At 35.4% G+C, this 16165-nt stretch overlaps 1 protein-coding gene across 3 annotated transcripts in view; it reads left to right on the plus strand.

Moving 5' to 3' along the window:
- Fgf14 (fibroblast growth factor 14) overlaps positions 1-16165 on the plus strand; it is a 638567-nt gene that overhangs the window by 460931 nt on the left and 161471 nt on the right. For 2 of the 3 annotated variants that reach the window (XM_020175278.2, XM_020175279.2), the window contains exon 2: positions 10122-10232. In XM_020175278.2, coding sequence (XP_020030867.1) covers positions 10122-10232 — 111 coding nt within the window. Of the gene's footprint in view, positions 1-9130; positions 9444-10121; positions 10233-16165 lie in introns of those variants that run through there. The other variant, XM_074043031.1, reaches the window with a different exon arrangement.

A 16165-nucleotide genomic window follows, 5' to 3' on the forward strand; every position in this document is an offset into this window, starting at 1 on the left:
AAGAAGGTCTGTAGCCACTATTTTCTGAATGGTTTTCTTAATACCAAGTCCTATGATAAGGAAACAGAAAGAATGTTGTCACTAAATATTTGCAGGCTGGTTGAATAAGCATGGAACATTCTGGTTTATTTAACCAAAAAACTCTTAGTATGCTTATAGCAAAAATATTACTAAGAATTTGAACACTGTATCAGGAATCTTATCTGAAAATGACAGTAGTGACACAAAGTCCAAAATGTATATCTATATCTAGAATTTAAAAATAACATTTAAATTACAATTAAACTGAAATATTTTATATTGTACTCTGCATGACAATTGCACTTGAAAATTTGAATAAAATGCCTAGCAACTCACTTAACCATGTAGGAAATATTTATGCTGTCATGTAGTTGGCAGCACAAATCCTCTGCGTATTTGTGCTAATATAAGGAGAATACATAAAAGTTCTTGAAAGTAATCTTAAGTGTCTTTTAGAACTTGCTGTCATTGACTATTAACAGGGAATTCAAAGATGAGTAATGTGCCTGTCTGTGAACGCTGCATATCCTGACTGATTGAAGCAACAGCAAACTGAAGGAGACAGAGCATAACACTCTTGCATTTGCACTTGGGTGTTTTAGCACGGCACACGTAGAATCACTCAGAAACTAGGGATACCTGGCATACTATGCATCCAGGACAGTCTTCTTGAAATGTAGTAATAAAGAGGGGTTCATTTTCTGAATGCTGTTACTGCAGGACACATTATCTTTTTACTGAAATGTGCATAAGAATTTTGTATATTTTCTTCTTTTCCAATTACACAATTAACTTAAAATAGGTAATTATAATTTAGAAGGAATATAAGAATGCCAAGCACAAAATTTTTCTTTTATCATTATTTTCTTTTTTTCATTATTTGTAAGTAATAAGCAAGGTGTAACAATAGAGCTAATACTTTGACCATTTTATTCTCCAATTTTTGTGCTGTTGGGATCCGTAGGAGTTCTAATATATCTTCAGTATGTTAAGATTTTGCAATTAGAGAATCCTGTTAAGAAATGGTGTTGGTAAAGAATGATGTTATAGCAGAGCTCCAAATAATTACTTCCTTCTGGGACTTTTAGATGTTGGATGTTTAAGGAGCTAGTGAGAATTAAACTCTGGAATCTTGAAATACCACTGTTGGGTCCGCTCCTTGGATGTGTTAAGGATTCTGGCTGCCTGTCTTCCATTTAATAAGCTCTTCAAACACTTTCCCCCAAAAGGGTTGTAGCCAATATTTTCTTAATATAATTTATCAAGCAGGAATTAGTTTTCTCGTAATTACTTTTTTGGGGGAAAAACATTTACAATTATTGGTATTTCATTTCCAACCCACAATTAACCTTATCTCAAACATGTTCTTTTACTTTGTCTCTCAAATAAGATATAAAAACAATGCATTTTGCCTTGAAATCCATTTAGGGCTTTTCAAGATCCTCTTAAAAATAGACAGGAAGTGAATTCAATTCATTAAATTTGTGTTGAGCATCTCTCCTGTGTAAATTACAGTGGCAGGCTGTTTTGAGCAACAGGATGGGTATCTCAAGGGATTTGTAATATATTTCGGGGGAGAAAGGCCTGTAAACCCACTAATTTAACACACTAAATTAAAGCCATTTTATATGTCCTCCCCAGATCCCTTTAATCAACAGCATAGAGATGGAAGGGTGTGATACCTTTTCTTACCTATCATGGGGTCATGGCCAACACATAACAAAAGATAGCTTAACAAGAGAAAAGCATAACCTATTCATTCAATCAAAACTTTATGTGCTGTGGGAGCTTTCAGAATTGAAGACGTAAAGACTTAGGGAAAAGTGTCTATTTTATGTTCCGTGAAGGTGGGACGGCCGTGTAGCAAGCCATGTGATTGGGCAAAGCATTGCTATCTAACGGAAACTGAGGTGACTCCCAAAAGCACATTCTTTTTGGCCTCTACATAGCATTCCGTCTTCCTGGATTTGGGGTAGGATCCCTCTAGACTGAGGGTCCTCAAGGGAGAGGGAAGAAAATGACCTTTTTAGGTTTTTGGTCTTGCTTTGGGAGAATGTAGTTCTGAGTGTCTCTGGCCCACTTTTGGGAAGAGAAGTTCTGGTTTCTGTGACTCACGTTGAGTAAGTAAGTGGACTGAGAGACAGAAGGACAAGAGAAGGGCAGAGACAACCTGCCCTGAGAACTTCCAACATCCTTTAGTTCAGATGGTGGGATGATTACTCACTCTACTAAAGTGCCCTGCTAGGGTATTGTATTCTGAGTTCTGAAAACAGCATGTTCTTTGAGGACAAAACCCTTTTCTTTAATTTTTTATTTTTCTATATAATCTTCGATCCCTAGTGTGTGCAGGTTTGGGATTCTGAAGGGCAGAGCATGGTGGAAAACTTGCTGTCAGTGTAAGCCACAGTTAGAAATGAACTCACACAGCACCGCATCAGACTGAGGAGTGGGATCACTCTGGAATGGTTGGATCACAGTTCTGAGAGGATGGGGTTCTTGAGGTAACTCTGGGTCAGTTCACAGAGGAAACTGAATGTCATCCAAGGGATAAGCAGAAAGACTTAGCAGATTTTCTCAGGTCTTTAGTTTTAGTATCATTTTCCTTAGTATCCTTACCCCACCCCTTTTTTCTCAGCCCTTTGGAAGAGCTCCTGGGCTTGGTTTATTTTTATGGTTGGATTATATGATAATTTATAGCTCTGGGAAAACTATTCACAATACTATTTTCTACTTCTAGTAGTGCCAAAATCTAATTAGATCTGCCGTACTTTCCATAAAAATATATATTCTAAAAGTTGTTTTTACCCTGTAAAAATGTGTATTTTTATAGCTAATAAAAGACATATAAGAATTTATTCTGATATCCAATTAGTACCAAGATTTATATATACATATATACAATACCTATGATATGATACATTAATGTATTTGCTATATAAAATATATGCCATATCACTCATTTTCCAATTTAAATAATGCTTATACATCACTTCATGGTTTGTCCTGACTTCTCCTTTGTCAATCTGCACATTGCATGAAAACAACTTATGACAGTGATTGATTTAATTGAACCCACTTCTGAGAGAGTGATTGTTTTAATTAAAAATTTGGGGCATTTTTCCCCTGTATCTGAAGGCAGTTGGACTGATTTGCATTTCTTTCAGCTCTGAGTGTTGAGGATAATCTATTATGAAACACTTTTCTTCCTGTGCATACACATTAGCGTTCATTATTTCCATTTTAATTAATAACAGCAAGCACAGTTAGCACAGTTTCATGCAAAGACCATCTTCAAAACATTTTTAGTAAAAAGAACTGGCATGGTAAATAGAAAATAAAAGACAAAACTGTGGGAAAGGACAAAGAAGAGAGACTCAGTTATATTTTCTTAAGCAAAGTAGATATTCTGAATACATAAACTGTTTTACAAGAGAATAAAGAGCTCCAGCATTTTGGAAGTTGAAAAGTATTTTGAGATTGTCTTACTAGCTGGCTAAAATTTGGATATAGGACTTCATATATTTATTCATGTTTCAATTATTATTTGGGACCTGATTGGTAAGAGTCTTGGGATACACGAACACAAAAAGCAAAAAAATTTACTAAAGGAATATCATACAAGCCTTCTTACCCCATTAATTTAATGAAAAACATAAGTATGTACCTAAATGTAAGTTTGTTTCACAGATGTAATATTCTCCCTGTTTTATATTTGAAGGCATGTGTTTAAAGGTAAGAGTCTGTTGTTATCATAACTGATATATTATTACAGATTGTCCTAATATTTTGAGACTCTTGGATAACTTCATGATAGATCTGAAAAAAAATCTTCATTTACTTTGTTACCTTCTTGTGTTCCATTTTAACCACATAATAGGACAGAATATATTTGTTTTTGCTGATTTTATTAACTACCACCTTCAATCTAGATTATCTCTGTGGGATTTGTCCCCCCTTCAGCCATCCAAACTTTAATTAAACTAGGTAATATAACTTGTAAATCCACTTCACTAGGAACACATAAACTTCAACATACGGCAAAGCATCCAGTGGGAAGGTCTGACAGAGGCAAGGATCCCTGTGTCAGCACTTCACAATTATAGGGTGCACCAACCTGCCTCAGGTGTCTCAAAGACTCGATGTAACATGTGACAGCCTGAAGACACCGATGTCAATCCATGTGTTAAATAAATAGCCAAGACTGATTTCATTCTCATTTTGAAAAATGATAAACAAATAGCAAGTTGACTATTGTGTCTTTGCCACCTTTTATGCTCCCTGTTTAGGGAGAGACACCCTACTTTGGCTGCCATAGTTTTGAAAGCATCTGACTTTATGGTGGTTACTCATGAGGGTCCCATCCATGCTAGCAATTATGGAAGATTTTCTTGGCCTTTCTTTGACAAGTTTTCTTTCACAGTGTCATGAAATACCAGGTAGGTGAGTTGTCCAGCACATGTTACACTAAAGTTGAGATTTGTCGTGAAGTGAGGGAGTGAAGTGTCAAACCCTCTCATTCTTTGTAGATGTGGGAACTTTGTCACATTTTGCCTAATAAAGACTCACATAACTGATGTGAGTTTTTTCTCCATAATTTTTTTCCTGTTATGATTATTAACTTGAACACTTCTGACATTAGGTAAAAGTTTTTGTTTTATTTTGCTGTGTTTTCATCTTGGAAAGAATGACTTTAAGCTATAAATAGTGACATTACACTATGCTAGTTTTATAAGCAATGAAGGGTCATATTGAGTGTGCCCAAAAATAAACTAATAAATGGAATTTTTAAAAATTTGGACCATTTATGGTATAATAATGTTTTCAGATTCTGTGCATATGACTTCAATGTTATTTATAAGTTTATATGAAGTTTACTCATTCTTCACCAAAGTCATTAATAGATTATGTTAAAATCTTTGCATTTCAGTATAACCTTAGTATGCCTTCATTATAAAACTCAAGTGTCTCAGCAGCTAGGAGAAAGGATGGACAAATGGGACTATATGAAATTAAAAAGCTTCACAACAAAAGAAATGGTCTCTAAATTGAAGAGGCCACCTACAAAATGGGAGAAAATCTTGCTAGCTATACATCAGACAAGAGACTGATAAACAGACTACACAGGGAGCTCAAAAAACTAAAGTCCCCAAAAATCAATGACCCAATAAAGAAATAGGCAACTGAACTAAACAGAACTTTTTCAAAGGAAGAATTCCAAATGACTACAAATCACAGAAAAAAAATTTCACCATCCCTGGCCATAAAGGAAATGTAGATTAAAACCACACTAAGATTCCAACTCACTTCACTTAGAATAGCTACCATCAAGAACACTACCAACAACAAATGTTGACGAGGACGCAGGGAAAAAGGAACCCTCATACTCTACTGGTGGGAATGTAAGCTTGTGCGACCACTCTGGAAAACAATATGGAGGCTGCCATATGATCCAGTAATACCACTCCTAGGGATGTACCTGAAAGAATGTGACTCAGGTTATTACAAAGGCACCTGCACACCCATGTTTATTGCAATACTAGTCACAATAGCCAAGCTATGCAAACAGCCAAGGTGCCCCACAACCAATGAATGGATTAAGAAAATGTGGTACTTATTCACAATGGAATTTCATTCAGCCACAAAGAATGAAATTTTGACATTCACAGATAAATGGATGGAACTGGAGAACAGTATCTTAAGTGAAGTTAGCCAAGCTCAGAAGGCCAAAACTCACATGTTCTCCCTCATATGTGGATTATAGACCTAAAACAAATGCACAAATACTATTGGACCTGGGTTACACATTAAGAGGAGACCGCACATGGGAGGAATAGGGAAAGGAAAGGAAAGCAAAAACTTGAAAGCAGTTGATGTGCTCACTGTAGAGGGGTGAATATAGCAATCTTAAACTGCCCAGAGGTCACTATGGGAAGGGGAGTAGGGAGTAGTGAAGAGGTCTGGTAGAGATGAACCAATGTGGGTTGTAATGCATGTCTGCACAGAAACAACACAAGGAATCTCTCTGTATAGCTATCTTTATCTCAAAAGCCATGTTTTTCTAATTATCTTTTGTGTTTTCTTTTACAAAATCTGAGAACAAGAGGGTAGAACACCCAGAGGTGGGGGGTGTGGGGGCAGTGACCCACATAATGTATACACATGTAAGTATATGCAAAAACAATAAAATAAAAAAAAAGTAAATAATAAAAATTTGAAAAATAAATATTTCAATTATTATCAAAACACAGCATATTCTACATTTTGATGTATTCATTCCTATCTACTTTTTTCCTAATTGATAATGCTTTTACATCATCGTGCTTCATATACACATAACTACTGTTAGGATTTACACAAAGCTTTACAATGCTTAGGATTTATCTTTAAGTTAAAGGTCTGGAAAGTGCAAATACCTGTCAATTGGGGACACTTTTAAGCCTTTACTGGAATTGCCATCTTGAGTTTTCATGCTGTTGTTCCAGTTTTGACACTTACCAGCAAAATATAAAATTACTTAATATTTTACTATCCCCTGGTCAGTATTCAGTTAACAAATATTTAATATACAGCTTCTGTTTTTCTGGATCCTGGAGACATAAGGTGAACAGTATCACACATTTTCATTTTTCTTCATGAATCTTACAGTCCAGGTTGTAAAGCAGACATTAATTATATAATTATACAGATATAGAATTATAATCATGAATGATAAAAGTGAACATCTGTTTAATAGCAGTGGTAGATGCATGGGTATACACTGTAGTGTTTTCTATACTTTTTAATTATTTAAATGCTTCAAAATAAAATAATTTTGATGTTTAACAAATAAATTAAACCTATGATGACACCATAAAAGCATCTAAAGGAGGAATTTGTCCTTGCTTGAGGTGTCAGGAAAGTGTCCCTGAGGAAGTGAAGTATTGATTGCCCAGCTTGGGAAGGAGGAAAAAGCTAACTAGGCAAAGATGTGTGCAAGTGGTGCATTCTTGAGCAGGTGTGCTGGGGCATTTTTACGCAGGTGTATTTGAGACAGCTAAGGTAAAGGGGACAGGATAAATGTGCAAGGTTGTGAATTGCTTGTAAGATACCTAGGTGATGCTCCAGGAAAAGGTTGGGGAAGGGGGGATAGTCATAAACAGGTCAACAGAAAGGATGAAGCCTAATGATGTGGAATGTATACATAATGTGTACATAACACATGGGATATTCACAGTGAAATAGTAAAAGGAAGAAGAGTGAGGAGCACTGTGGAGAAACAGCCTTACAAACTGGACAGCTCACTAGGCGAAAGACAACACAAGCATCATGTCCAGGGGACCAATGCTATTCATGGAAAGGGTAAAGTCAGGTAGAAACTCCTTTTGGCTGGAGTTGGTGGTGGGACAGTGACAGTGATACTGCAGGGGATTTAGACTAACCATACTGAATTTGCAATTTGTGTGAGGCCTTCACAGAGTAGAAATTTATGGGTAATGTGGCCAATGATAAAGTAGGATGTATTTTAGAAACAACTTTTAAGAACTTTGATCCTTTCTAACCCTTGTGTTATGACTTTGTATCATACATTCACCTCTGTGTATACAAGATTTGGGTTCAGGCACGACTGTGGCTAATCTTTGAAATTTTAGGGTTTTTATTTTTGCCTTTGTTATTGTTTTTAAACAGATTGGCTTACATTTCATTGTAAGTTCCTAAGAGGTTTTAGTTTAATTGTTCAATTTATGAAGGCCACATATCCTGGCTGTTATGTGGGCAGGACCCAGCACTCTGTACTCATGTTCAGCCTAGTCTTATGCTATTAGGTATGTACCCTTTGTCAGATGACCTAATTGCTCTGTATTGATTTCTCATCCTCAAAATTGATTCCTGTTAAGTAGAATTATACTGGTGAGTCAATGGATTAACCATAGTATTTTCTGAGAATAGTGGCTGGCACCTAAGAAGAATACAATATTGTCCTATTTTTAAAAATAAAAATAGCATGTAATGTGAAACTAGATAAATCAAACTAATTTGCCTTTTTTTTAAATGCAAAGGGAGCCCCCAAACAGACCTTTGTGCTTTATTTTTACTCTGTCAGCAGAAATGAGGCATGGACTCTTGTGATCTAGTTAGCTTCACTCCAAAAGTGCTAGCTAAAACACAGCATTATTTAAACATAACCAATGTCTGCACATGAAGGTTGCACAGTAAAGTTGTCAGTCTCTAAAACTCTCTGTATGTCTTCATGGCAATCCAGCAATTTGCCCCCACTTTGTTGCTTGTGTTTTCTTCTCTCCTGTGCTCCCTATTTTTAAAGAAGAGCAAAAGTAAGATCCAAAAAACTCAGGAAAGAAGTCTTCAGTAGATAGAGTTGATAGCCACTCTTACTGGGTGATGAGCAGATGAAGGCACAATAGTAATTTTTTTCACTGGTGCACATCTTTAAAATTATGTGATTTTGAATACTAAAGAGCAAAGAATATATGCAATACTATCCCAATAATCATTTAGGCGTGTCTTTTTAAAATCCTAGTCTTTTAAGAGCATTTATCTGGTGATGTGTAAGTCACACTGATGTGATATGGTATTGTTTATACTTTGTTTTCCAGAGGGTTTTTTCCCTAGTATCATACCATTATTGAAGCAAATGTGTTCAGTGTAGTTGACATTCATAGAAACAGTTACTGACATTCTTTTTTGTGTCTCAAGGACTAATCCAAAGCCCAAGTTTATTCTATTTTGGGTAGCTTTGCATTTCTGCATGTACATTATTTGTGTTCAACTGTTTGCAAGTCTGTAGTTATTACAGAGGCCGGGTTTCACCATTCAGTAGCATCCTACTGTTTGGAAAGCATGATCATATTTGCATGTCCCCTTCAGCCATTGTAGAGAGAAGCCAGTCACCATGGCAAGGATTATGATGCCTCACTCCTATCTACTGATTAGGATGGTCTTTGAAAAGCCACATGCAAATATTTATTTTCAAGGATACAGCTGGCTCTTTGGGAAGCAAGGTTACTAGGGGAGTTTCTTTTACTATGAATCATCAAATGAGAAGTCTAAGACATGTGATTCCTCTTTTGTTATGATAGCTTTCACTGCCCTCTACTTCATGCTTGTTGATCAAGAATCAGATTATGATTCTGGGTGTAGTGGTTAAGGCCTATAATCCCACCTATTCAAGATCTCAGCTAGAGGCCAGATAGACAAACTTAGCTCAAAATCCTATCTGAAAAACAAATAAAAGCAAAAAAACTGGGGGCATAGCTCAAGTGGCAGAGGATCTGAGTTCAAGCCCCAGAACTGTAAAAAAGGAAAAAGAAGAATTAGATTCCATATTGTATAATTTGACTGTCCTTTTCATTTATACAAATTAATAGTGTTTGTCTGTTCATTCTAGCTTGTCCAGAGTACTGCCTCAGAGCGAGCTCCCTGCGTAGGTTTGTGGTTTGGATTTGATTATGTTTCTTTTTGGTTTTGGTGTGACTGGCTTACAAATGTGAAGCACCCGCCCTTCCACAGGGCACCCCCAGCCCTTCTGTGTAGTTGGTTTGCTTCTGTGCCTCACTCTGACTTCAAAAGTGGAGCCATCCACCTTCATGTGGCTCGTGTCTGAACACCACAGGTCCTTCTATTCAAGTTAGGGGGACATTCTTCAAATTGGAGCTTTTCTAAGGATTTGTATGAAATCCATTCAGGGGTTGTCAATTTAACGAAAAGGAAAACTCCATGTAAAAGCCCTTAAGAAAGTTTCTTAGAGTCACAGCTCTGCAGAACTCCTGAACTGCTATCCTGAATGGCAAGTATCAGGTTGTATTAATTATAGTTTACATAATAATTAAATTAATAGCTTAATTAGTTTGATAGTTTGAATAAAGAATTGAAACGTACATAAATTAGTTCCATAAAATACAACAGTGAGCATTTCCTTTAGCTTTGATTAAGATTGAGTTTTCATTGTTAAAGCACAGATGACTCTGGGAGACATAAAATAAATGTGGTATTACTACAAAGTGTCCTCTTACTTCTGGAAAAGAAAGATAAAGAAACAGAAAAGAAAAATAATAACTCTATGTTGACACATTGTGAGGCTTATGATTACTGTGTTTGTCTTTCAGATCCCCAGCTCAAGGGCATAGTGACCAGGTTATATTGCAGGCAAGGCTACTACTTGCAAATGCACCCTGATGGAGCTCTCGATGGAACCAAGGATGACAGCACTAATTCTAGTAAGTGACAACTTCAGGCTGCCAGTTGACTAACTTGGGAAAGATATCCTCATAGAGATACACTTGCAAATACCTGGTTATGTTGGTTTATTTTTACAAAAATTAGACACCAGTATGCCATTTCTAACTTTACCAAGACCATGTGGTTGACAATACTAATGCAGGAGCAAAATAACCCTGTGTGTTCAGGACAAGTATAAGTCAATAGTTTTGCTTATTTCACACAGTTGTCATGCCCAGAAAATTATTGTTTCTTTTAATTTCATTATCATAAAAGTCATGTAAATATACTAGTATATTGAAATGAAAACCAGTAACATGTTCTCTCTGAATGTATTTTTATTAGTTTATTAATGAAAATCATTAATTATCATAAATTAATCATTACTAATGATTAACTTAAGAGCTATAAGGATTAAATTGTTTCAAATAACAGAAATGTAATTTTTCAATTTTTTTGTATTTTATAAGAAATAATAAGAAAGATGTCTTTCTTATAGAGAGGAAATGCAGGCTATGTACCTAAATGCATTGTACATAGTAATGTTTAACTACATTACAGAATTGGGTCTGTGATAATATATTTTATTAAAAATTTTAATACCTGTCTTCCTTTTACTATTTCTTTATATTTAACTTTTCTTTATTTGATCTGTCTGGTGATCTCCTTACTCAACTGTTTTCCTTTACTGTCACTTGACTCCTTCCAATTTAGTATTAGTTCTAAAGTAGACACAGTTTTTACTGCTACAGTCAGTGAAACAAAAATTGCTGCTTTCTTAGAAACATATAATCAAATGAAATATCCATAGTACATCAGGAATAGATGTGAATATTCCCATCCATTGTTTATTTATTCTTTATAAAACATCATTCCATAAAAAGAAGGGAGGATTTAAATACACATAATAAAATTATAGGCACCCCTTGTTTTAAAGTCTAGTAATGAAATTTTCAGTAATAGATTTTGAGTCATTAATGCTGTAAAGTATTAAAGTATTCTACCTTTACACTTGATGTTTCTATACAAAAAATCAATATCTTCCCAATCATTGTGTTTACTTTTATAAATTTTGGTCATTGCTTCACTTTTTAATTTTCCTTCAATTTTTTTTTATTTTTCCTTATTTGCATTTTCCTTCTTTTCAATATTTAATGTTTTATATTATATCTTCCTTCTTATTTTAAAAATACTCCCTAATTTATTCATGGGCTCATTTTTTGCCTTATAGTCTCTTTTTATTTAGGAAAAGAGAAGATTAAAAATAAGGCACATGAAATAGAGAAGACTTTTTTTTACAACCTATGTCGAACATTGTTTATTTGTTGGGATTTTGTTATTAGGGTGGACCTATTTAAATGATCAATACTTGACCATCTTTGACCTACAAAAGATGTCAGTTTCTTATGGTTCAAATTTAATTCCTATTTATCTGCTCATTCTCTTTTCCCATCCATAATGCTTTACCCATTCTTTGACCAAAAGACATTTCCTGTTCCTTATATCATATAGTTATGGCGAGGCTCATGGAGCATAGAGATAAATTCCAGTACCTTCAAAGTTCTCTGATTGTCTTTGGACGGAGTCTCATTGAACATGAGAACTAGTTTTCCGTGGCTTCTCACTGTATGAGCTGAAATCTTTAGAGAATAGTGTCATCCATATTATGACAAAAAACTGTTTCAAAACTACTGCTGCAAGAAAATGCTGCTTCGTGGGACTACTTAGAAAAGGCTGTTATTCAAACAAGGTTTTATGAATTTTCTCTAGCTTTGCTCTTTCTTTTGGGGGTCTGTAGGGGCTAAGGCCAAACAACCTGATTGCCTTTAATGATAAGAGTTAATGTCACATTTAGATGTCTCAAAAAGATACTATCTTGTAAAAGCTTTACACTTGAATCAGTAGCACAGTAACGTCTAGATTATGAAAGTGCAGGTGTCGACAGTGTATACATACACACAAAGTTGGGTCTGAAGATTATCAAAGACTAAACTGTAAGCCTCACTTACTGAACAGTACTCTACCTTCTGTCTTATAAATGCCTGTGGCATATTCCTTCTGTCTTGTATCTATACTGGAAGGAGCAAAAAACACTGGGCAACTCTTCACAGGCCCTCTATTCCCCTGAACACGGTTGAGGAGCAGTCCTAAGAAGAACACAAGAGAGGAGCCCCAGCCTAAGAGCAAATCAGAAAAGACTCACAGAGGCCCCACTGAAGGGACTTGAATTCCTATGCAACAGTCTTGTCCATAGCTTCTTTTCTTCTGCTTATTTTGCATTTTATATGCAGTGTAAGCCAGTTAGGTCAGTTTTGTTACCATTTCAATTATTTGCAAAGATGTTTAAAGACTGAAACAAAGGTTCTCCTCTCAGAATAGTATTCATATTGTGGGACTTAAAATGTAATAAAAATTTGCAGGGTTATAGTGAACCTGTAAAAGAAATGGGAATTGCTAATTAACTCCTCTTTTGTGTACTGTTACCCTTTTAAGTTGAAAACCATCTTTTTTAGGGTAAACTTTAAGGTTGTTTTTCCTCTGGCGAATTATGGTAGTCTTTTGAACCTTAGGGCAATTGTTAGCAATGAAATGAATATTTTTTCAGAAATAGGACTACGCATTAAATATGCTGACTTGTCCATACTGACATAGCACTTGAATTTAGCAACTTTTTATCATGAGGGAATCTTCCAAGTACAAGTTAATGTATATTCCCTAATTAAAATATAGCCCTTTTAATTTAAGGAGGGTATGATATAATAATTCATAAATGCTTCCTTTTTAATAATTTCCTGACCACAAGCCAAGGATTATTCATCCACAAATAGAAAAAAATGAGAAATAACCTAAACTCACCCCTAAAGTCACCAAATAACAAAACTGAACCCTTGAACCTTCAAATCTTTATGATTTGAGTTCAGTGAATATCCCACTAAATACAACATTATTTAGGAAGAAAAATTGGTAGCACCCTGCTAAGCTGCCTTTTGTCTAAAATTTTAGAGTTAAGAAGAGGTAAAAGGGGAAATTGCCTAGTAAACCTTGATACCCTGTCTTCCAGGGTTTCAGACTGAGACCTAGAGATCTCTGGGAAGGAAAAAATGAATAGGAAGTCATTGATGATGAGTAAATGGTCCAAGTGGAAAAGATCCTGTAGCAACTTGATTGCTTACCAGTGGTTGCCATGCTCTCTAGACAGCTCCATGAAAGGAAGGGAGCGCCCATGTTGCTTCCTTGCCACACTCATTTCCAGAAGTATAAATTCCTTTAACATTTTGCTAAGTGTCAGCATTACCACAACTTCAGCATTTACTAAGGAGTGGCTTTTCCTTCCTTCTAGTGTGCCTTTGGATATGCTAGGGATTCTTTTCTGTGTTCTCAAATCGTATCTCCATTACCAAACTTAATAGATACCACAAGCCAGATACAATCATATAGATAACAATACACTAATAACTACGGCATTGTTAAAACCTCACAAATAATTCCTCTCACCCTGGAAATGCTCAACCTGGTAACGTGATGTGCAAAAATTTGTGACCCCACCACACGGGTTTTAGAATGTCAGTTCTCACTTAGACTGCATATTAGGAACTTTAAAAAAATCCTTATGTCCTGAATCTACCCTCAGGGATTCTGATTTAGTTGGTCTGAGGTTGGGCCCGGCAAATTTTTGTTTTGGTACACAGACAGTTTTAATGCTCAGCTAGGGTTAAAAAAAAATCACTGTTGTATGGAGAATAGAATATTGCACAGGATAAACACAGTCATGGGAACATCTTCATTATTCCTGCTCCTCTAGGCTTTGTGACATTGCTTTATAATTTAAAATTCAGAGAGTGGAAAAAATAAGGTCTTAATTAATGCATCTGTGATTTAACTAGCACCTCAGACCCATCATGGTTAACTCCAAAGGTCCTCCACACTACAGTGTTCTGTGGATCCTCTATTTATTATCATTCTATGAATTACAATAATATATTTTATAATTCAGATCCCTATCCCACCTGGAAAAATAGTACAGTTTTTAGTACAGTTATTTTTAAATTATCTTTTAGAACTTTCCCATATCACATTACTTTGATGAGTTCATGATTCACTCACCTTCTAAAATTATATGAACTACTGTACGAAATATATGGCACTCACAAGTACTATAAGTGTATGATTAAAGTAATGAGGTTTGAATTGGTGAGGCTAGATAGGTCATATAGACAGGCATATGATTATGTCTTTATCTCAAAATATTGCATAACAATCAGGAAATAAATAAAATCAGAATTTGTCCTATGGTACCCTTTCGAAATATAAGAGAGATGGAATTGTAGACAAGAGGAAACATGGTCTTCTCCCACAAAGAAAGAACACTGATAGTTACAAAGGCAAGGCACCTCCTAGTATTCAACAATGCTACATCATATTTAAAATTAAATCATAGAAATGAGAAAATAAAACCCTCTTTCTTCCATAAAGGTATCATAATCTCCCAGAATCCTATAGAAGACAGTCCAATGTTAGTTGTAAAGTAAAAACTAATATCCAACTAACCACACATTCATACCCCAGGCATTCTTCCTGGAGTAATTATCCTGCTATTTTCCTTTCATTATTTGTGAGGCACAGACATCTTCTGATCTTGGGAACAGTAACATGTAATCATTGGAAGAGAGGGTGTAGCTTTCTCCTGCCTGTGAAGAGAAAACATGTCCTTGAGAAAAAAATAGAGCATGAATATAAGTTGGTTTTTAATTATGCACTGAGTAGACTCAGAATGAAGTCACAATTGCCCACAACTGTCAAGGCATGTGTCCTTTGTGAAACAGATGAACACCAGAAGTTAAGATGTTTTATTTACACATATACACCAGTATCTTAGTGTCTTCAATGCCTGTTCTGGCCTTGTGCTATTGCTTAAAATTAGATTTGAGTTAAGAAGGGCTTGAGTGGGGGCATATAACCTCTATGTGGATAATTAACAATTCTCTTTTAAATGCATCTATAGATCCTATACCTTAAAGAACCAAAAAACTCTACTCAGAAGCTCCTAGACAGCATCAATAGCTATAGCAAGGTAGCAGGATATAAAATCAACATAGAAAAATCATTAGCATTTCTATACACTAATAATGAACAAATGGAGAAAGAATATATGAAAACAATTCCATTTACAATAGCTTCAAAAAAAAATCAAATACCTAGGTGTAAACCTAACAAAGGATGTGAACGATCTCTACAAGGAAAACTATAAACTTCTGAAGAAAGAGACTGAGGAAGACTATAGAAAGTGGAGAGATCTCCCATGCTCATGGATTGGTAGAATCAACGTAGTAAAAATGTCTATGCTCCTAAAGTAATCTACATGTTTAATGCAATTTCCATCCAATTCCAATGACATTCATTAAAGAGATTGAAAAATCTACCGTTAAATGTATATGGAAACACAAGAGGCCATGAATAGCCAAGGCAATACTCAGTCAAAAGAACAAAGCTGGAGGTATCACGATACCCGACTTCAAACTATATTACAAAACAATAACAATAAAAACAGCATGGTACTGGCACAAAAACAGACATGAAGACCAGTGGAACAGAATAGAGGACCCAGATATGAAGCCACAAAACTATAACCAACTTGTCTTTGACAAAGGAGCTAAAAATATACGATGGAGAAAAGACAGCCTCTTCAACAAAAACTGCTGGGAAAACTGGTTAGCAGTCTGCAAAAAACTGAAACTAGATCCATGTATATCACCCTATACCAATATTAACTCAAAATGGATCAAGGATCTTAATATCAGACCACAAACTCTAAAGTTGATACAGGAAAGACTAGGAAATACTCTGGAGGTAGTAGGTATAGGTAAGAACTTTCTCAATGGAACCCCAGCAGCACAGCAACTAAGAGATAGCATAGATAAATGGGACTTCATAA

This window comes from Castor canadensis, chromosome 10, assembly GCF_047511655.1.
Source record: "Castor canadensis chromosome 10, mCasCan1.hap1v2, whole genome shotgun sequence".
Taxonomy (NCBI): Eukaryota; Metazoa; Chordata; class Mammalia; order Rodentia; family Castoridae; genus Castor; species Castor canadensis.